General features: G+C 26.2%; 8 protein-coding genes across 8 annotated transcripts; 3 read left to right on the top strand and 5 right to left on the bottom strand.

Annotated features, from left to right (window-relative positions):
• Positions 1-116: 116 nt before the first annotated feature.
• T551_00464 (uncharacterized protein) lies at positions 117-2,183 on the bottom strand (the record flags this gene model as incomplete). The annotated part of the gene is made up of 10 exons (XM_018372730.1): positions 117-177; positions 220-364; positions 415-544; positions 592-933; positions 981-1,106; positions 1,145-1,422; positions 1,470-1,567; positions 1,610-1,746; positions 1,793-1,943; positions 1,993-2,183. 10 exons carry the CDS (start codon positions 2,181-2,183, stop codon positions 117-119), a joined length of 1,659 nt encoding a protein of 552 aa, XP_018231066.1.
• A 626-nt stretch (positions 2,184-2,809) lies between these two features.
• T551_00463 (V-type ATPase, A subunit) lies at positions 2,810-5,326 on the top strand (the record flags this gene model as incomplete). The annotated part of the gene is made up of 15 exons (XM_018372729.1): positions 2,810-2,812; positions 2,891-2,906; positions 2,948-3,015; positions 3,062-3,127; positions 3,176-3,260; positions 3,313-3,332; positions 3,376-3,708; positions 3,754-3,905; positions 3,948-4,110; positions 4,154-4,362; positions 4,405-4,459; positions 4,504-4,734; positions 4,776-4,863; positions 4,912-5,014; positions 5,059-5,326. The coding sequence occupies 15 exons, from the start codon at positions 2,810-2,812 to the stop codon at positions 5,324-5,326; spliced, it is 1,860 nt and encodes a 619-aa protein (XP_018231065.1).
• A 174-nt stretch (positions 5,327-5,500) lies between these two features.
• On the bottom strand, positions 5,501-7,263 carry T551_00462 (SF3a splicing factor complex subunit PRP9; the record flags this gene model as incomplete). The annotated part of the gene is made up of 7 exons (XM_018372728.1): positions 5,501-5,634; positions 5,677-5,767; positions 5,811-6,026; positions 6,070-6,541; positions 6,593-6,973; positions 7,021-7,121; positions 7,168-7,263. 7 exons carry the CDS (start codon positions 7,261-7,263, stop codon positions 5,501-5,503), a joined length of 1,491 nt encoding a protein of 496 aa, XP_018231064.1.
• A 371-nt stretch (positions 7,264-7,634) lies between these two features.
• T551_00461 (uncharacterized protein) lies at positions 7,635-9,916 on the bottom strand (the record flags this gene model as incomplete). The annotated part of the gene is made up of 13 exons (XM_018372727.1): positions 7,635-7,836; positions 7,880-8,013; positions 8,056-8,180; positions 8,223-8,421; positions 8,466-8,583; positions 8,626-8,758; positions 8,801-8,996; positions 9,054-9,101; positions 9,150-9,217; positions 9,265-9,370; positions 9,419-9,508; positions 9,555-9,764; positions 9,809-9,916. The coding sequence occupies 13 exons, from the start codon at positions 9,914-9,916 to the stop codon at positions 7,635-7,637; spliced, it is 1,737 nt and encodes a 578-aa protein (XP_018231063.1).
• Positions 9,917-11,175: 1,259 nt separating this feature from the next.
• T551_00460 (vacuolar protein sorting-associated protein 1) lies at positions 11,176-13,929 on the top strand (the record flags this gene model as incomplete). The annotated part of the gene is made up of 16 exons (XM_018372726.1): positions 11,176-11,304; positions 11,364-11,448; positions 11,490-11,506; positions 11,557-11,774; positions 11,816-11,884; positions 11,926-11,944; positions 11,991-12,129; positions 12,176-12,215; positions 12,261-12,480; positions 12,520-12,999; positions 13,040-13,146; positions 13,193-13,247; positions 13,286-13,480; positions 13,526-13,592; positions 13,635-13,719; positions 13,764-13,929. 16 exons carry the CDS (start codon positions 11,176-11,178, stop codon positions 13,927-13,929), a joined length of 2,091 nt encoding a protein of 696 aa, XP_018231062.1.
• A 392-nt stretch (positions 13,930-14,321) lies between these two features.
• On the bottom strand, positions 14,322-14,945 carry T551_00459 (translocation channel protein TIM22; the record flags this gene model as incomplete). Its single annotated transcript, XM_018372725.1, has 4 exons — positions 14,322-14,477; positions 14,520-14,698; positions 14,738-14,799; positions 14,845-14,945. 4 exons carry the CDS (start codon positions 14,943-14,945, stop codon positions 14,322-14,324), a joined length of 498 nt encoding a protein of 165 aa, XP_018231061.1.
• Positions 14,946-15,170: 225 nt separating this feature from the next.
• Positions 15,171-16,301, top strand: T551_00458 (uncharacterized protein; the record flags this gene model as incomplete). The annotated part of the gene is made up of 3 exons (XM_018372724.1): positions 15,171-15,373; positions 15,417-15,777; positions 15,822-16,301. 3 exons carry the CDS (start codon positions 15,171-15,173, stop codon positions 16,299-16,301), a joined length of 1,044 nt encoding a protein of 347 aa, XP_018231060.1.
• A 442-nt stretch (positions 16,302-16,743) lies between these two features.
• T551_00457 (uncharacterized protein) lies at positions 16,744-19,880 on the bottom strand (the record flags this gene model as incomplete). The annotated part of the gene is made up of 12 exons (XM_018372723.1): positions 16,744-17,097; positions 17,138-17,263; positions 17,309-17,420; positions 17,505-17,698; positions 17,741-18,543; positions 18,590-18,809; positions 18,850-18,953; positions 18,998-19,145; positions 19,199-19,486; positions 19,531-19,618; positions 19,662-19,768; positions 19,815-19,880. The coding sequence occupies 12 exons, from the start codon at positions 19,878-19,880 to the stop codon at positions 16,744-16,746; spliced, it is 2,610 nt and encodes an 869-aa protein (XP_018231059.1).
• Positions 19,881-20,108: the final 228 nt, after the last annotated feature.

Below are 20,108 nucleotides of genomic sequence, written 5' to 3'. Positions count from 1 at the left end.
TTAGAAATTGAATTTTAAATATAGGAACACCAAAAAAATACAGTGAATTGTAAAAATATAATGAATGCATTAGTTTTATGTATTAAAACAAAGATATATCTTGAATTTTTTTTAAATTAATCCAAGAATACATCATCAGTAATGTTATTTTTTGATAAAGTAGAAGATTTGGCCCATCTAAATATTTAAGTATTTTTCAATGAATAAATGTTTTTTTACATTCTAACAGTATGATCATCTCCTGCAGATGCAAACATTACAGGATTAACAGGGCTCCATGAAACAGAATTTACAGTACCCTTATGACTTTTAAGGGTTTCAATTAGGGAACCATTTTCTCTATGCCATACGTAAACTTGAGAATCTAGTATAACAATTAATTTAGAAGAAAAAAATATGTAAAATTTTTTAAACCTTCGCTTCCACTTAAAATAAAATTTTCTTGAGCACCTCCAAAACACGATCGTATTATATAATTGCCTTGATGTTGACCAGCATATTTTTTAACAACTTGCATCTTTTCTAGATCCCATAAATAAACTTCCTAAAAAAATATATTTAATTTTTAATATATATTTGTTAAATATATACCTGTGATGATACATTTATAATTGCAAATTTTGAGTCTTTCGAAATACTAATACATGTTAAATCACTCTGCATTAAAAAACTAAATTCAAGAGTTCTATTTAAAAGATTATAAACATGAAGCATCTTCTCTGTTCCTCCTGCTATAAATTTTTTCCCATCTGGTGTCACTGCAAGATCATAAACTCTTGAACCTTTCCATTGATGAATTATTATCCCGTCAATATTCCAAAGAATAACATCCATATCTAAACTAGCAGTGATAAACCCTGATTCATCGGGGAGCCATGAACATGATGTTACAAAATCTTTATGATGTGTTATTGTTCTTATACAAATACCAGACTAGTAAAAAATAAGTTTTATTTTTAAAAATTTTATTATATAATTACTCTAACGTCCCATAATTTTGCCATATGGTCTTGACCACATGTCAAGATTAGCTCGTCACTAGGTGACCAATCCACGTATATAACCGGTTTTTCATGCTCTTTTAATACGTATAAAGGTTTATAGGTCTAAAATAATGAAAAAAAAAAACAAATAATCTAAGTACCTGAAGATTCCAAATAATAGCAGTAGAATCTTTTGAAGCAGATGCTAAGTATTTTCCATTATGTGAAAATCGAGTACACCATACTTCATCTGTATGGTCTCTTAGAATCTTAATAACAGTATTAGGGAATTGATCCTTTTCGCAATGATGATCTGAAAGTAATGATGAAAAATTAGAATTTGTATGATATAAACATTGTGATATTTGATAATTTCTAGCTTGGATTAAAAGCTTCATAAGCCTTTTTTCAGGAATTATTAGAGTGGGAGATATATATTCTTATAATTAAATTCAGAAACGATATTTTAAAAATAAGTAAGTATACTTGAAACTTTTTTGAGAAGTTTTTGTCGTGAACCTCCATTTGCGCCTTCCCATGAAGCTCTTGTTCTGAGATCTTCAACAGAAGAAGACATAATTAGACTTTAAATAATTAAAAGACATAGGTATTATAAAAGAGCGTACCTAGTAAGGAAATGTAATCTTTCTTTATTATAGTTAAGCGGAGTAAGTTCTTCTCTTAAAACTACTAATGCTTCTGGAACTTTTTTTATTTCTAAAAGTTCTAAAAACTTTTGTTGTCTAAGATAAAATAAAATATTCTATAAATATTAAAATGTATTATTGATGTTAAAAAAAAAATGATACCGTAGGAAGTTCTGATTGGTGCATAAAAAATGAATTAAGAAGTTCTTCTGCACGCTTCCAATCCCCGGAAATGATGGATTCTTTAAATTGTAAAACATGTGAAGATTCAATCGAAAAACCAGATTCATGTTCTAAATGAGAGACAGAAGAACTAATATTTTAATTAGTAAGTAATTTATGTATTTTCTTAAAAAATATACTTGTATCCAAAGTCTTTAAGAGTTTGTAAAATTAATCTTACGATTTCTTCTTTTTCAATAGAATTACTTTGAAGTTGATTTTTTTCATTATATATATCACTCATAACTAAATCATAGTCCACCCTTTCAGCAATATGATTACGATAAGGTGAATTATTATAGCTATCTACAATAGAATTCTCTTGTTTCATATTAAAAGAATAACTGTCTGATAAAATTCGAGCCTTTTTACTAGGTCTATCTAATATAAAGTCACAAGAACGATGATCCTCCAAACTCCCCCCAAGACGACAAGATTTATCTTCAATGCACGACTCTATTCTATCGTTCTCCAGAGTGTAATGATCAATATATTTTGCTTTTTTGAAAAGCAATATAGATCAATATAATATCAAAATAAAGTCAATTTTTTTCAAAAAAAAACCTTTTGATACTTCTCTTGTTTATTTATCTTTTAAATGTGTTTAAAAGGTGTGTTTAAATCACAAAAAGTGGATAATATGTATATATGTTGAAAAGCCCTTATTTAATGTTTTCTTCAGTAATTTGCAGACTTTCTTCAGTTTTTTTTCCTTTGTTCCTTATAAAATATTTTTTAAAGTATATTTATCTTGAATTTTTCTTTTTTATATTAATTAATGGAATATTTTTGCTGTTTTATGTTATTTTTAGTTTGGGTGTAATTGATGCTTAGAAACTTTCGATGGCGAAAGATTTGGGTATAGTTGATACAACGTCAAATAATTTAAATATTTCTTATAGGATAGAAAAATAATATCATTTTTGAGTATAAAAGCTATTTTTTACTTTGAAGATAATGGTAAAGTTGTTTTTGCTTTTTTATAAAAAAAAAAGCGAAAAAAATTGTTATATAAAAGACTAATATATTATGTTTTAGGCTGGATGTAAAATAAGTATTCAATGGAAAAAAACAAAGGTTAAACAAGCATTTTAGGTCTTGAAAATGCAAATAAAGATCTTCCTAGAATAAGGGATGCTGAAAAAGAAAGTGATTTTGGCATTGTAATATCTCTTTTTTGATATTTTTTATTTCTAACAAACGATATAGGTATATTCTGTTTCTGGGCCAATTGTGGTTGCAGAAAAAATGATAGGTGTTTCTATGTATGAGCTTGTATGTATTTTATATGTTTTTTAACATTTTTATTAATAATTTGTATAGGTAAGGGTTGGTTATTATGAGCTTCTAGGAGAAGTAATTTCAATTAATTATGATAAAGCAACAATTCAGGTTTATGAAGAAACTGGTATGATTTCCTATTTTCATTTTTTTTTTTCATATTTTATTGTATAATATAGCGGGTGTTGCCGTGGGTGATGTATTAAACTATATCATATATTCTTGTTTGATAATATTTATAGCCTGTACTTCGGACGTATAAACCTCTATCTGTAGAGTTGGGACCAGGATTGTCGTCTAAAATATATGATGGTGTACAGCGATCTCTTCAAACAATTCAATTAAAGTCTCAAAGTATTTATATTCCTCGAGGTATTGTTACTGATGCCTTGGATCGACATATTCAATACGAATTTCTACCATGTGATTATAAAGTTGGTGATCATATCACTGGCGGTGATATATATGGATCAGTTTATGAGAATTCTTTCCTTTCTGAGCATAAAATTTTGCTTCCACCTAAAGCCAAGGGAACTATTACTTATATTGCTGAAAAAGGGTCTTATACTGTTGACGTATGTCATTCCACTTTTTAATATTATATTTTGTGATATTTTAAGGAAAAAATTATTGAGCTTGAATTTCTTGATAAGAAAATATCGTATTGTATGTATCATATGTGGCCTGTTCGAATTCCTCGTCCTGTAGCTGAAAAAGTTTCTGCAAATACTCCATTGCTCACTGGTCAGCGTGTTTTAGATGCATTATTTCCGTAAGTACATAGTTTTTTATGATGTTAATAACATTATTATAGATGTGTTCAAGGTGGAACAACTGCTATTCCTGGCGCATTTGGTTGTGGAAAAACTGTTATTTCTCAGTCTTTATCTAAATATTCTAATTCAGACTTTATTGTTTATGTTGGTTGCGGTGAAAGAGGTAATGAAATGGCAGAAGTGTTAATGGATTTTCCTCAAGTAAAAAAATGTTTTTATATTTATAATTACTAAATTGTTAAAGTTGTCAATTGAAATTAATGGAAAAAAAGAGTCTATTATGAAAAGAACTACTCTTGTTGCAAATACATCAAATATGCCAGTTGCTGCCCGCGAAGCATCTATATATACTGGAATTACTCTTTCAGAATATTTTAGGGATCAAGGGAAAAATGTTGCAATGATGGCAGATTCTACATCAAGATGGGCAGAGGCTCTTCGTGAAATATCAGGGTAAAATAGTATTTGTAATGGTTGAAAAATTTAATTTTGTAGTCGTCTTGCAGAAATGCCTGCAGATTCAGGGTATCCAGCTTATCTTGGTGCTAAGGTATAATAAAATTGTTAAAATGTATTTAGTTTTAATTAAAATAGTTGGCATTATTCTACGAACGTGCTGGAAAAGTTATATGCTTAGGAAGTCCTCTAAGGGAGGGCAGTATTTCTATTGTTGGTGCAGTATCTCCTCCTGGTGGTGATTTCTCTGATCCTGTAACATCTTCAACTCTTGGTATTGTTCAAGTATTTTGGGGATTAGATAAAAAACTTGCTCAAAGAAAACATTTTCCTTCTATTAATTGGAATGTATCATATTCTAAATATGAAGTATCTGTTTTTTATTATTTTAAATTTCCTTATTTTTATAGAATGTCTTGGAATCTTGGTATGATGAGAATTATCCTGGTTTTGTGGATACCCGTAATCAAATAAAAGAAATATTACAGAAAGAAGAAGGTGTGTTGTAATCAATATATAAATATATAAATCATTAAATGTTTTTAGAAATGATAGAGATTATTAGATTGGTTGGGAGAAATGCATTATCAGAAACTGATAAAGTTACTTTAGATATTGCAAACTTAATCAAAAATGATTTTCTTCAACAGTAAATAAAAACAGTTCTTAGAAAAAATCTAAGTAAAATTTTAGAAATGGATATAGCAAGTGGGATAGTTATTGTCCTATTTGGAAAACATTTTATATGATGAAGATTATCGTCAGTTATTATCAACAAGCATTACATATCGTAGAAGATTATAACATTCCTTGGAATAAAGTACGAGAAAGCACATTAGAAGTTTTTCAAAAGATTAGTTTTATGAAATTCGAAATTCCAGAAAATAAAGAAGAAGTATTAGCACGTTATGAAAAACTTTTAACAGAGGTAGCGGAGTGTTTTCGAATAATTACTGAATAAACGATCTTATAAGTGATAAAAATTCCACTTATGTTTTTATTAAGATTGCTATGTTATTTGATATTAGCCACTTGCTGCATTTTAAGATATCATGTTTTATTTTTTTATATAATTATTTGTTGATTTTTAATATTTACAATAAAAATAACTAAATTTGTTATTTCTAGTTTTTTATTACAGTAAACCTTGGTTTTTTAAATCATTATAAACTTTTTCTGACATTACATTCCCTTGATCGTCTTCCATTTCAATAGTTGATTCAAGAAGTCGATCATTATTTTTTTTGTCTAATTTAAGTTTTTCCCATACTATTTATTAATATTAAGAAAACTAATAAACTGTATACTTACATGCTAATGCATCATCAATACTAGTAATTTCTTTAAAAAGAATGGAATTTTGAATACCTAAACAACGAAGTCCGTGAACGTGTCTCCATTCCTACTAATTTTAATATAGATTATAAATTAAAATATTTGTAAACCATAAAATGCTTATCAAATGCTTTTCTCCCCATGTATATAAAATTCCCGCAAATCTCACAAGGATATTCAACACCTAAACCGTGCAACTTCCATAACCAATATGGAATTGGTTTTCCATCCCACCCAAGAGGCAATTTTAGCGGATTCCATATTCTATCTTCATCTTTAGTTTCTTCTACAATAGTTTCTTCACTTTCGGTAGCTTCAAGCTCAGCCTAGATATTTAAAAGATATTTTTTATATATAAAAACAAAATACCTGACGTTCTCTATCTGTTAATGTTTGTTTACGGACAACATTTCGTTTTGTTGCTTCTCGTTCTGCATTCAAAAGAAGAGAAAGTCTTTGAATAAAATATTCCTTTTTAGAAATTACACGTTTTTTTAAGATATCTATTTTTGGATGTCTCTGAACTCCATTGGAATTATTTATTATTTCATCTTCTTTATTTATATTTTTTTTAGCTTCTTCTGCTTTTTTATGTTTCTTGCTCATCAGATGAGCATCATAGACTGATTTTTTTGAATAATTTTTATTACATGCATCACAAAAAATATCTTCACTGATAAGACCTGTATTTACTGTAGGGACAATAGATTCAAGGAGTTTCCCAGAATCCCATTCCTTATTAAAATCCGCTTCAATTGTAGAAAAAATTTTGTTGTGATCTTGTAAAGGATTAATGCGTTTATAAAATGATTCCAAATAAGATTCCAGGTCCGTAAGATATCTATAATTCAGTCAGTGGAGTTGATATTTATTTATTTTAGATAGTTTATACTTAAAATAATTTTCATTTTTGATACGCGAATTAATACTTGAAAACTTATCATAAAAATCAAGATATTTGGTATAAGAAATATATTTAACTCCTTTTAAATTTAACCATTGCTCATGCAATGTATTTAAATCAAGAAAACGTCCATAACTTTCTTCTCCTGAAAATATTTTAGAGATTTCTACACAGGTAAGATCTTGATTAATAGATAATATAAATTTTAAACCATCTTCATCTTCTGGTCGTTTTTTATATAATTCTTCAAAATTTTCAACTTTTTCATTAGGATATCTTCTATGAAAATCCTTAATTTCCTTCAACTGGCGATAAAACTCCTCAAATTCACTTCCGGATGCTGTTAATGTTTCATTTATACTTTGTGTTCTAAAGCAGAGATTAACTCACAGAAATCATCTAAATAGAAAAATTACTTGTCTTTATTTGTATAAATGTCTAAAAGCTTTTTACTTTGCTCTGCAATTCGATCAAGAAATTTTGCAACATCATGTTCTTGAGATAGCCGATCTTTAATCTAAAAAAAATATATAAATTAATTCTAACTATTAAAAAAATAATACTTTTGAGCTTTCTTTTAATAAACGATCTGCAATAGCCTGTTCAAGGCGCTCAATATCCTCATGATAAGCACGTTGACGTTCTAAAAGACTTTCCATTATTTTTTTGACGTTGCGAGAACCATTCGAAATTTCAAGCTGACTTTAATGAATATAATTAAGTTAATGTTTGATATTTATATTTGAAGAAGAAAATACAAATGATTTATGTTTTTTATTGTTTTAAATTTTTAACAAAGAATTAATATTGATAAATGTAAAGGGAATAGATAATATTATATTTAAGATAAATTACTCTGAATTTTATTGAAATGTCTTTTTAGAAAATTACATAGCGTTGAAGTGATATTTATTTGAATTAGTAAATCATTTATGGATGTTGAAAGTAAATAACGAAACAATTAATATTTTAGGGAATTTAATAAGGATCCTATTAAAATATGAATTATAGTGGAAAAAACCAAAAAGTATTATGAAAATTGCCATCGACTTTTTAGGCCCTCAATCCATCTAATGTATAATAGTTCAGCGATAGGACTTCTTGTATTTTGTAATAAAATATGAGATTTTATAGATGGTTTTTCAGTTAAAAGGTTTTTTTTAGTTTTAGTTGAAGTTTCTTCTAATGGTAAATGCAAATCTAAATTAAATGCAGTACAGAGTTCAGGATTACTATTATTTATTAATTATATTATTTATTAAGGTCAGATAAAACCTTTTTAATTTTTCGATAAGTTTGCGAACAAATAATGTTTCACCTTTTGAATTTAAAGATGCAAAACGATACCATGATTTTGCTAATTCATTTAAAGTATCAAAGTGGATACAGTCATTATTTTGAGATTTTAACTATTTTATTTGTTATTTATGAAAAAAAATATAACGTCATACCTCTTCAATAGTTGGATTTAAGATATCATGATAAAATTTGCATCCTGAATCATTATTTGATTCATCTAAAACTATTTGAGTTAAATCAGGTTTAGCTATACACAGTGTTTCTTTTTTTTCATTGTCTATTATAATGTTATATATTAGATAATTTTAAAAAGATATACTAAAAGTTATAAATAAATAATTTAAATAAACTATCATAAGATTATACCCTTTTTCATTTTTATTTTTTTTAAATAAAGTATTTTTTTCTAAATTTTCAGGAGCAGATGCATTTTTTAAAGAAACAATTTGACCACTATGAATTTGTGTTTTAACTGTATCCGAGTTATCATAAATATTTAGATCAATTCGACGTAAAGCCTATAAATATTAATTTAAAAAAATAAAAAATTATGAAAATTTACTGTAGCAGTTTCTTGAATATTTTTCCGAACAGTTTCAATAGATTCATTTTCTAAAGGAATATTTGGTTTAATAGTATCAAAATTCCATTCTTCATGATTGTTAACAGGTAGTGTATTTCTATAAATATAAGACTAAAAGAAAAATCATTTATATTTATACATAGTTTCTGTATAAGTACGTTGAGGCCTATCTCCTCTTCTTATATCCCATTCTTGCCGTCTTTCAAGAAGTTCTTGTAAAAGAGATGATTTCCCTGCAGATTTGATAAATTTATGTTTGAGAAGATCTTTGGCTACAAAGAATTAAAGAAAATAAAAAAAATAAAAATTTCAACCTGATGGTCTAGCTCGTGTATCTTTAATTAAACATAAAGACACAAAATCTTTAAATTCTTTTGAATAATTTCCTTCAAGAACAGGGGGTTTGGCTTTAGGAATAAGGAAAAGAACCCTCATTGGATGATATTCTGAAAGAGGTGGTTCTCCACGAGCAAGTTCAATAGCAGTGATTCCAAGAGACCATATGTCTGCCTAATAAAATTAAAAAATGATAAGACATAGATACGTTTAAGGAATTGCTCTAATTACTTTATAGTCATAACCGGATTGTCTAATAACTTCAGGTGCCATCCAAAACTAAAAAAAATTAAAAAAAAAAAAAGAAAATATTTCTAATAAAAATACAGGTGTGCCAACAAAAGTATTGCGACGCGATTTATGACTTGATAATTGTGCTGCTACACCAAAATCCGCTTAATATGCATTAGAAGGGTAATAAAGAATTTTTTTAAAAAGCAACCTAATTTAACTTGACCTGAGAATGATAATAAAACATTTGCAGCTAAAGATAATAAACAATCAAGTATAAATAGACTCAATGCTTTACCTTTAATATCTCTATGTATCTAAGATAATTTTAATAAACTAAAACATAAAAAATATTCAATAACTACCTTTCCTTCGCTATGCAAGTAGCAAAGGCCTTCAAGAAGCTCTCTACAAAGAATGGCAATTTGAGCTTCTGTAAAAGGGCCCGGCTTGAGCTAGTAAAAAAATAAACATATCGAAGGAATAAAATGTGTTTTATACAAGATCAAGCGCTGAACCACCTGCCATATATTCCATAACTAAAAAAATAAATCTTTTCAATATACTCATATTGGTGATACCAATCCATAATTTATGTCCTTTAACAAATGAAGAATAATATTTAGTAACATATCTACTATCACATCCACTCAAAAGCGCAATTTCTTTCTGTATTTCTGTAATATCATCATCTGTCGATTCTAAATCAATCTAGATCATTAATTATCTGTTTTTAACCGTTCAAAATCTTAAACCTGCTTAATTGCTACAATTTCTCCTGTTTTTCTACGTACTGCCTTCCATACTACACCGAATGATCCAGTTCCAAGCTTTTCAAGAAGTGTATATTGTGCATCAGTCATTGTCGTCATTATTTTTCATCGTAACAGCCTTATCCACATGTCACGTGACATATGCTCTGCATAAATTATCTTTTTTATAAAAAATCAAAAAGAGAAGGGGAATTCTTGAGAATTTAAATTTTAAATGAGTTTTATAAATAGAAGATTAATTTAGTATAAATTTTGTTATTTTATAGCTAAATTGTCTCTTGTATTTCTTCACTTAGAATTAGTGTCTGCTTTTAAAACAAATTGGTCTATAAAACAATATTTTAGATATTTAAATATCATATTTAAATATATGTTTTTCTTTGTATTTTACTTTTCATGTATAAAGACCCCTTTTTAAGGTTTAGAAAAAACCTAAATATATGAAAATTATTTTTAGATTTTTTAAAAGATAGAATAAATGTCATTTTTGCATTTTTGTGAATTAAATAGTACTATTTTTCATGAAATGTGCCTATTTTAGATTTTTAGATTTATTTTTATTTAAAAAATTTATATTATAAAAAAAAGAATCTTGAATATTCATATGAATAAAATTTTAAACTCAAGTTCGAGTGCTAAAATATAAATCCAGTGTCTTTAAATCTCTATTTACATATGAAAAATAACACACTCAAAAAAAGATATTCTGAAATATCCCATAGTAAATTATATTTTTAATTTAAAAAAATAAAAGAAACAAAAAGCTTATTAAAATATTACTCTTGTATTAATTTATATTTCTTTGATTTTTATTCTTAATTTTTTGTTTTATTTTTCATAAAGTTTAACACTATGAAAATACGTCTGCATAAAAAATTAAAACAATTAATATAACAAATAGATGTCAGAAATTGAACTAGTAAAAATATTTTTTAAAAATAATTTATTCTTATTTTTTTTCTAAAACTATTATAATACTGTTTTCACTAAAATATACGAGTTTTTTACAAAAAAACTAAAAGATAAAAACTCGACAAAACCTAGTCAAGTTTAAAAAATACATACAAATCTCTTTTAATTCCCTTTCGAATCATTAACAACACTTCTTTACCTCTATTTGTATTTCCATCTCTCAAAAAAATACAAAAAAACTCATAATCTATTATATACAATTAATCATTTAAATTAATACACTCTTTTATTATAACATTTCTTCTTTTCTTTTTTAAAAAATTCATAATCTCTTTTTTTTTCAGTTAAACCTCTGCATAATTCGACGATAACCGTTGCTCAACATTTAAGACGACACAAAATAACCACCAGACAACCATTAAAGTTAAAAGAGAAGGATGTCAGGAGAAACAAGCGGTCTTCGAGGAACAGCAATGGATCCACATCTAATTAAAACAATCAACCGTTTACAAGATGCATTTTCGACTGTTGGAGTACAAAATCCAGTAGATCTTCCACAGATTACAGTGAGAAGATTGATGTTTTTTTTTTTTGAAAAAAAAAGACATTAATAGGATAATATTAGGTGATTGGGTCTCAATCGAGTGGAAAGTCATCAGTACTTGAAAATGTGGTTGGTCGGGACTTTCTTCCTCGTGGAACAGGAATTGGTAGGTATTTCTGTTTTAAAACAAACAATTAACGCTGTTAGTGACACGTAGACCCTTGGTTTGTGATCTTTATCTAGTAAGGGATACAAACTGATAATTAGTGTTTAGGTGTTGCAGTTAATCCATCGTCCTGCAACGAAAAATCGTGAAAATTCAACAGAAGAAAAGCCGCTGGAGCTAAATGGCAATGCCAATCCGGATGAATGGGGAGAGTTCTTACATCTTCCGGGACGCAAATTTCATGATTTTAATGAGATACGAGAGGAAATTATCCGTGAAACAGAATCAAAAACGGGTTCAAAAGGAATTAGTCCGATTCCTATTAAGTAATAAGACAGGTTTCTTAATTTATGTTTAATATATATAGCCTTCGTATATACAGCCCTAATGTATTAACATTAACATTAGTGGACTTACCAGGATTAACAAAAGTTCCGTAAGTCTTATCTTTTATTGTGAATATATTAATAAAAATAGTGTAGGTGATCAACCAAAAGTAAGTTTTCAAATTTTAAGAAAAATAATTTTAATATTTAAATCAGGATATTGAAAAGCAGATCAGAGAGATGATTTTAAAGTATATAAGTAAACCCAATGCTATTATTCTTGCTGTTACAGCAGCAAATACAGATCTTGCAAATTCAGATGGATTGAAATTAGCACGAGAAGTAGACCCAGAAGGTTTAATTTCTTAGACTTTTACATTTTAATATTTATTTTGATATAGGAACACGAAGTATTGGTGTTTTGACAAAAATTGATCTTATGTATTTTTCTTTATTATTATCAAATTTATAATATCTTATGTTTAGGGATAAAGGGACAGATGTTGTAGATATTCTTGCTGGAAGAGTTATTCCTTTGCGGCTCGGATATGTTCCAGTAGTCAATCGAGGACAGAGAGATATTGATCAAAAAAAAGCTATTTCTGCTGCTCTTGAGTATGAGAGAGAGTATTTCGAAAATCACCCGTCCTACCGTTCTAAAGTCCAATACTGTGGCACTCCATTTCTTGCAAGGAAACTCAATATTGTAATTGATTAATTTTTTTATCTTTTTTAACAACTTTAGATTCTTATGCATCATATTCGTAATACTTTACCTGAAATTAAAGCAAAAATATCATCTGCTCTAACAAAATATCAATCAGAGCTTACACAATTAGGCGATTCTCTTCTTGGAAATAGTGCAAATATTGTACTTAATATTATTACTGAATTTTGTAATGAATATAGAACAATACTTGAAGGAAATAGTCAAGATCTTTCAAGCCTTGAACTTTCAGGAGGTGCTAGAATTAGTTTTGTATTTCATGAGCTTTATGCAAATGGTGTTAAAGCTATTGACCCTTTTGATCAGATTAAGGATACAGATATTAGGACTATTTTATACAATTCATCAGGCTCATCCCCTGCTTTATTTGTTGGAACAGCTGCTTTTGAAGTAATTATAAAACAACAAATACGAAGGCTCGAAGAACCTAGTATTAAGTGTATTAATCTTATATATGATGAATTAGTACGTATATTGACACAGTTGCTGGGAAAACAAGTAAGTAACTGCTTAACTAAAAAATAATTTAAATATTTAGCTGTTTAAACGATATCCTTTATTAAGAGAAAGATTTCATCAAGTTGTTATTAATTTTTTTAAGAAAGCTATGCAACCAACACACAAACTTGTACAAGATTTAATTTCGTAATTCAATATTTTTTATACTAAATTTATTTTTAATTTTTTATAGAATGGAAGCATGTTATATAAATACAGCACATCCAGATTTTCTTAATGGTCACCGGGTAATAACATATTCTTTTTTTTTTTCTAATTTTATTAGGCTATGGCTATTGTAAACGAAAAAATTAACCAATCAAAACCCGTTCAACTTGATCCTAAAACAGGAAAACCGTTACCAGTAACAGCAAAGGATGCATCAAGTTCTTCATATTTGGATTCAGGATCAGACAATGGAGGTTTTTTTGGGAGCTTTTTTGCATCTAAAAACAAAAAAAAAATGGCAGCTATGGATGCGGTATATTTTATAATTATAAACGCATTTATTTAATCTATATTGTAGCCCCCACCCGTTTTAAAAGCATCAGGAACATTGTCTGAAAGAGAGACTATTGAAACAGAAGTAATAAGTAAGTTCCTTACTTTTGAGTATATTGTTTTTGATTATATAGAACTCCTTATTAATTCATATTTTAACATCGTACGACGTACAATGACTGATATGGTTCCAAAAGCTATTATGTACAATTTAGTTATGTAAGTTATTTTTAGATAATTTTATTTTTTTCCTAAAATTATAGGTATTCGAAAGAAGGTATGCAGAAAGAATTACTCGAAAATCTTTATAAAACCGACGTTTTGGATGATATTCTTAAGGAAAGTGAATATACTATTCAAAGAAGAAAAGAATGTGTACGTATGGTAGAAAGTTTAACTCAAGCCAGCGAGATTGTCGCTTCTGTATAAAATAGAATTTTAAAATTACATACTATTATTAGTTTTTCAAAAAATTATTTTATTTTTAATTCCAAATTTTAAATAAACATGACTAAATTAGGTTTATTATTACCTATTTTCAAAAGTATATATTTTATATATAGTCGTAATTAAATATTTTAAATCTTATATTACATATCTGTAGTACCAAATTTTGTTATAGTCATTAGATTTAAAAAGTAATTGATAAATATTTTCAAAATCTTATTTTAAAAATATAAAAGGTAATATAATTTTAAAGATTATCACCTTAGTAAAATGAAAAAATGACAATATGACTTTAATTGTTATTAAATAGAATATATGAATCTATTTTTAGATTTTATCAAGAAATTATACAATTATCTTAAAATACCTTTTTATTAATTTGAACGGAGATAATAATCTATAGCAGCACTAAATGCAGAAAATCCTAAACAGCCTAATGCAGCAGCTTTTGGCCCATTTTTTACTGTAAGTGCTCCTCCAGTAAAACATCCAGCAGAAATACTATTATATATATCATTTTTAGCTCGATACTAAAAATGATATTAAAAAAATAAAACTGAAATTTTTCTTACTGATTCAATACAACATTCAACGCCTGAAAAAATTGCACCAACCGTTGCAAAATTTTTTGCAGATGACCACGAACGTTTTCCCATATCTTTGAAGCCATATTTTAATTGTTCTTTAAATGGTTTATCATATATTTTGTAATCACTAGAGACATCCATAGAAATAGATGACATAAAAAGTCCTAAAATGTGAGTTTTATACCAAACCACCTACTTTTTACTACCAAAAATTCCACCAATTATAAACCCAGTTCCTCCACTCAAAACAGACTTAAATACACAGCTTATAATATAATTTAAAATTTTTTCAAAAAAAAATCATAAAAACCTTTCTGCTAAAGAATTCATTGTTTGAATAATCTTTTGCTGCTGAATCTCTGTATTTTGTTCTGATGACGAATAAAAAGCCTCTTGATCATATGGAACCATTCTTTTTCATGAAAAAAAAAGATTTTATGACAAAATATTATATGAATAATATATTTTTATATCTTTTTATTCAAAAAATATTTTTTCTAAGAAGATCTGTGTTAATTTCTTTTTTTAAATTTTTTTGAGGTTGTTATCTTATCAAGTTATCTCGTTACAAAATTTAAAAAAGAGAGTAACTTAATAATTTACAGATTTTCAAGTAAAAATATCTTTTATTAATAAATGAATAAAAAGAACAATAATTTCTTTAAAATATTTTTTAATTATTTCAATATTCGTACTGGAAAACTAAAAGTAATAAAGAATCATGAAGTAACAACACCTAATTTTTTGATTTGTTCTTCTTTTGGATCAGTACCACACATAACACCAGATCACCTAAAAAGTAGTAGAATAACTGGTATTTATATGTCATTGGAAGATTTGTGTGTTTTTTCTATGTTAAACATGTATTTCTAAGTACAATAGTGTTGAATATCCAGCGTTCAAGGAAAAAAAAGATAAAAAAACAATTTCAAAACCATTTTTAAGTTCTAAGGAAACACTAAGAAATTTTGTTTCTATACCTTCAAATAATTATATCATTCTTGGAGCAAGACGATCAGCATTTTGCTTTAAAAAACCAAATAAATCAGAAGCTTTACGTATTATGACATCAGGAGGAAATCAGTTGATAGATATAAAAGATATTGTAAATTTTTATGAAAAACTTGCAGCTGATATAATTATTTCTCCTGTTGATATATCTAGCAATATTACTGGAAACAAACAACTTAATAAAATGGTTGAGCGAACTGAATCATGGTTAAAACAGTTATTAGAAAAGGAGGTTGATAATACAATTATAGTTTTTCTTATAATTGATATATATAGACTAATTCTTTTATCTTTGCATCATTACCAGTCGTTTCTAAAGAATTGCTTTTATCATATTTTTCTCTGCTTGAATCTAATCTTTCAAAAATTCACGGTTTGGCATTATATAGTCCAGAGCAATCAGAAATTATTCCAGATTCTTTAACCCATCTGCCTTTATTTTTAGTAGAGCCTGTCAAATCTCCTCACTTAATACTTGATTGTATAGAAAATTCTATTGATCTTTTTGCTATTGATTTTGTTTCAGAATGTTCTAATGTAGGAATTGCTCTTACGTTCCAGTTTCCGCCTTTTACGCCTACTGGAAAAAACCAAGAACCTCTTGGAATTGATATGTGGGATGAAAAACATAAAGCTGTATTATTACCACTTTTAGAAGAATGTAAATGTTATACATGTGAATTTCATCATAGAGCATATGTAAGGCATTTATTAGTCACAAAAGAACTACTAGGATATGTTCTTCTTCAATTGTAAGTATTTTTATTTTTTATTTTATATTATTAAGTAAAATTAGACACAATATATACATTATAAATATTTTTTTTTCAAAAATTCAAACATCAATTTTAGAAAAAACATTTTTAAATTATAGTAAAATTTTTAAATCTCATTACGAATCATTTTTTCCAGAATGTATTGAAAAAAGAAAAGAAAAAAAAAATATATTGACTATTTAATTTATTAACATTTTATAACATTGAGATAGATGTATTAAAAAAATTACAAATAAATAAAATTATTTAATAAATTCTTAAATTTATTCAGAATTATTTCTTTAAAATATTTTTAATCTAAAACATGTATTTAATAAAAAGCTTTTAATGTATCATAATAGTATTCCATAATTAATAGATTATAAAAACAGTTATTTAATACATTTGCTAAAACAATAAAATATAACATTTCTATAAAAAAGTCATGATTCAATATCTAATACACCATATTCAAGATTCTCCATTAAAATTTCTATGTATACAGTAGTAAATTCCTGAGGTAATTCTTGAAGTTCAGATAGAATAAATTTTAAAACAGAGCATGTTTTTTTCTGAATATCTATAAGATCTTTTAAAAAAGTTTCTTCATTTTTTAATTGTTTATCACTTTCTTTTCTATTAACATCAATCTCTAAATCAGAACTCATATCTTCATCTGATGTTAAATATAAATACAAAGGTGTTTTAATTTCTTTTTTTTGAAATGATATTATTAATTCCGAAACAGATTTTACATACATAAAAATTTCCATTATTGAATCATGTATTTGTTTAAACTAATAAAATTAGTAAAAGATATAATATCAAAACGTTTACCCGAAGATTCAAAAAACAATGTGTTAAAATGGAATTAATAAATGAATTATGAATATTAATTATTTCATTTAAATTTATAGCATTTTTAATACTTTTTTGTAGAGTTTCTACATGCGTTTTAATAATCTATCTTATAATTAATATTAATATATAAAAGAGATATATACATACAATATCAAAAAAATAACTTATTAATATGTTTATTAACCAATTGAAATACAACTTTATTTGAGATAAGTTACGATAAATTAATATCGAATTTCTTTCCATAGATGATTTTGTACTAAATAAATATATATATTTTTTTACATCGTGCCTACTTTTAAGTAATTGAAAGACAAAATTGAAAATTTTATAATATGCAGACCGTGAAGACGAGCTAATAATTGAAGTAAGTGACAATGGTAATTTATAATAAATATAAAAATTGGATATATTGTCATTTTCAAAGTTTTGTATTTTTATAGTAATAAGATCTAAATCAATAGTAGAATTCTTCATAGAAATCTGAATCAGATCTTGCAAAATATACTTATCACACCATATTTTCTGATGATCCATCTTAAAAATTAAAAAATTATCAAATTAATTTAACAATTTTACCTTTTCAAAAACAGAATTTATAAAGTTAATTATGTAGTTACTATTATACAAACAATAAATTTCAAATATTGCATTTAGATGCTTTTCTATTTCGGCATTATAAAATAATCCATGAAGAACATTTTTCATAGAAGTATAATAATTCTGATCAACCCAATTAAAAATATATGTTAGATAATCATGTTCAAAGGATTCATTTAAAATTTCAGAAGTTTTAGAAGACGATGAATTTAAATGAAAAATGTCATGCATTTTTGCAGAAAAAAGGACCAACCGAGCGTCATAATCAGACTTGAGTTTTTGAAAAATACTTTTATTAGTATCAAAAAAAGTTATTTTCGATTCGGAAAATATAGATGCCAAGAGTTTTTTCAATTTTCCAATAAGTAAAGATTTTTGGGAAATTCTCTTTAATACATCTGGAATAAGTAACGTACCATCATTATTTAAGCTCAATTGGTACTCAGAAAGTAACAGTAGATCATCAGATTTCAATGTAGACTTAGTAATAAAAAATCCTTGAATATCAGGTAGCTCTCCACAAGAAAACCAAAGTTCCAATGGTCTTAAATAAGCCTCTAATAAAGCAGATCGTAAAATCGTTATTAATAGAAATGTTTGTTTGTCAAATATAGAATAATAAAACTTAGCCTTATCAAATAGCATATTTAAAAAATTACAAATATTAGTTTTGAAAGTTGTAGAATCTATTTTTGAAATAATATCAGATAAAACAATATAAGGATCTAAAATTCTATCTAAAATGTTTTGAAGAGATAATATGGTTAATATTCTAATATGTTCTAATATTTATTAAAGATAAAATACATTTTTTATTCAATATCTTACCTGAATCACCAGAAAATGATTGATAATAAGCTAGAGTAGAATCCAAAGACCCAAGTAAATCTTCTACAGAACAAACAAAAACATTTTCTAAATAATTTTTAAAAGGATTGGATATAAAACTACGAATTTTATTAACTAATCTTCCTCTTTCTAAAAACCATTCCAAAAAACTTAAAAACATTGTATGTGATATTTGAGATATAAAAAAATTTTCATTAATCTAAAAATATCAATAAAAGATATTAAAATAACAATAATACTTTAATATCGTCACCATTTTTTAAAAACAAAACAGTTTCGTTTCCTTGAATCATGAAAATAATTTCACGCACAACATTTGTTTCAGTAAGAAGAGTCGATACATCTTAAAAACTTTAAAAAATACAATGAAATTAAATATTTTAAAACCTGAATTATAATTAAGCTGATATACAATACGCTTAACATCATTTTGACACGAAATAGATCTCCAGTATTGAACTTTTTCGATAGAATCAAGTTCTTGCATATTAATGGGAAAAAATTCCACTGGTAATACTTTAACAATATCTTTTGTCTATATAAATATTATAAAAACCACTATTGAGAAGTAAAAACAGAAAATATTACATCCCGTTTCTCTCTTGTAAACGATTCAGAAACAATGTCATCACCATTATCGCAATTTTCATCATTTTCACTATTATTATCGTCATTTTCATCATTATCATCATCTTGTTCATTAAGTGAGTCAATCATTTTCCAGTGTTCACCTGTATAATGAAAATCATCAATTTCATTTACAGGTAGTATTTCAACATGTTTTTCTGCTTGTTCTTGATAAATTTCCAGTTTTTTTTCTAAAGGATTATCCGAAAGATTTAAAATTAATGCAAGCATGTCAATTATTAAACCATTCTAAAACATAAATATATAAAATAAGGTATATAGCAAAGAAATACATTCTCATCCTTAAAAAGTTCGTCAAATAAGTTTTCGAGCATTGTACTGTGATTTTCTTTCGAAAGAATATCAAATTTCTCAACCAAACTTATTTTTTTCAACTAAATAAAAGCAGAAACTAAAAAAATACCCATAACATGATCTTTTGATTTCAAATTGATTAACCATCATAAAAGATGACTCTTTAATCATTTTAACTATTTTATCACGAAGGTCATAAAACATATTATTTTCATTCTAAAAAGAAATTATTTTGGTTTATTTAAAAAAATTAAAAACCAACTTTTATTCCAGTAATATTTGCTATTAATCCTTCTAACAATTCAAGTATTTCTTGTCTTATTTTCATTATAAAACATGTTTAAAGGCAAAAAAAGAACGTCGAAACAAAAAAGATGAAATATAAAGAAATAAAATGCTAAGCATTTTTTTTAAAAATCAAAAACCAATTAAATCATTATTTAAAAATATATAGTTTTAATTAAATAAATAAACCATATAAACAACCTATATTAAACTCAAAATACGAGAGATGAAAACACTAATATTAATACGCTTGTTTTCTAAAATATTAAAA

The sequence above is a fragment of the Pneumocystis jirovecii genome (assembly GCF_001477535.1).
Source record: "Pneumocystis jirovecii RU7 chromosome Unknown supercont1.2, whole genome shotgun sequence".
Classification (NCBI taxonomy): Eukaryota; Fungi; Ascomycota; class Pneumocystomycetes; order Pneumocystales; family Pneumocystaceae; genus Pneumocystis; species Pneumocystis jirovecii.
The sequence above is the reverse complement of the archived record's forward strand: the minus strand, read 5'-3'. Positions and strand labels throughout refer to the sequence as shown.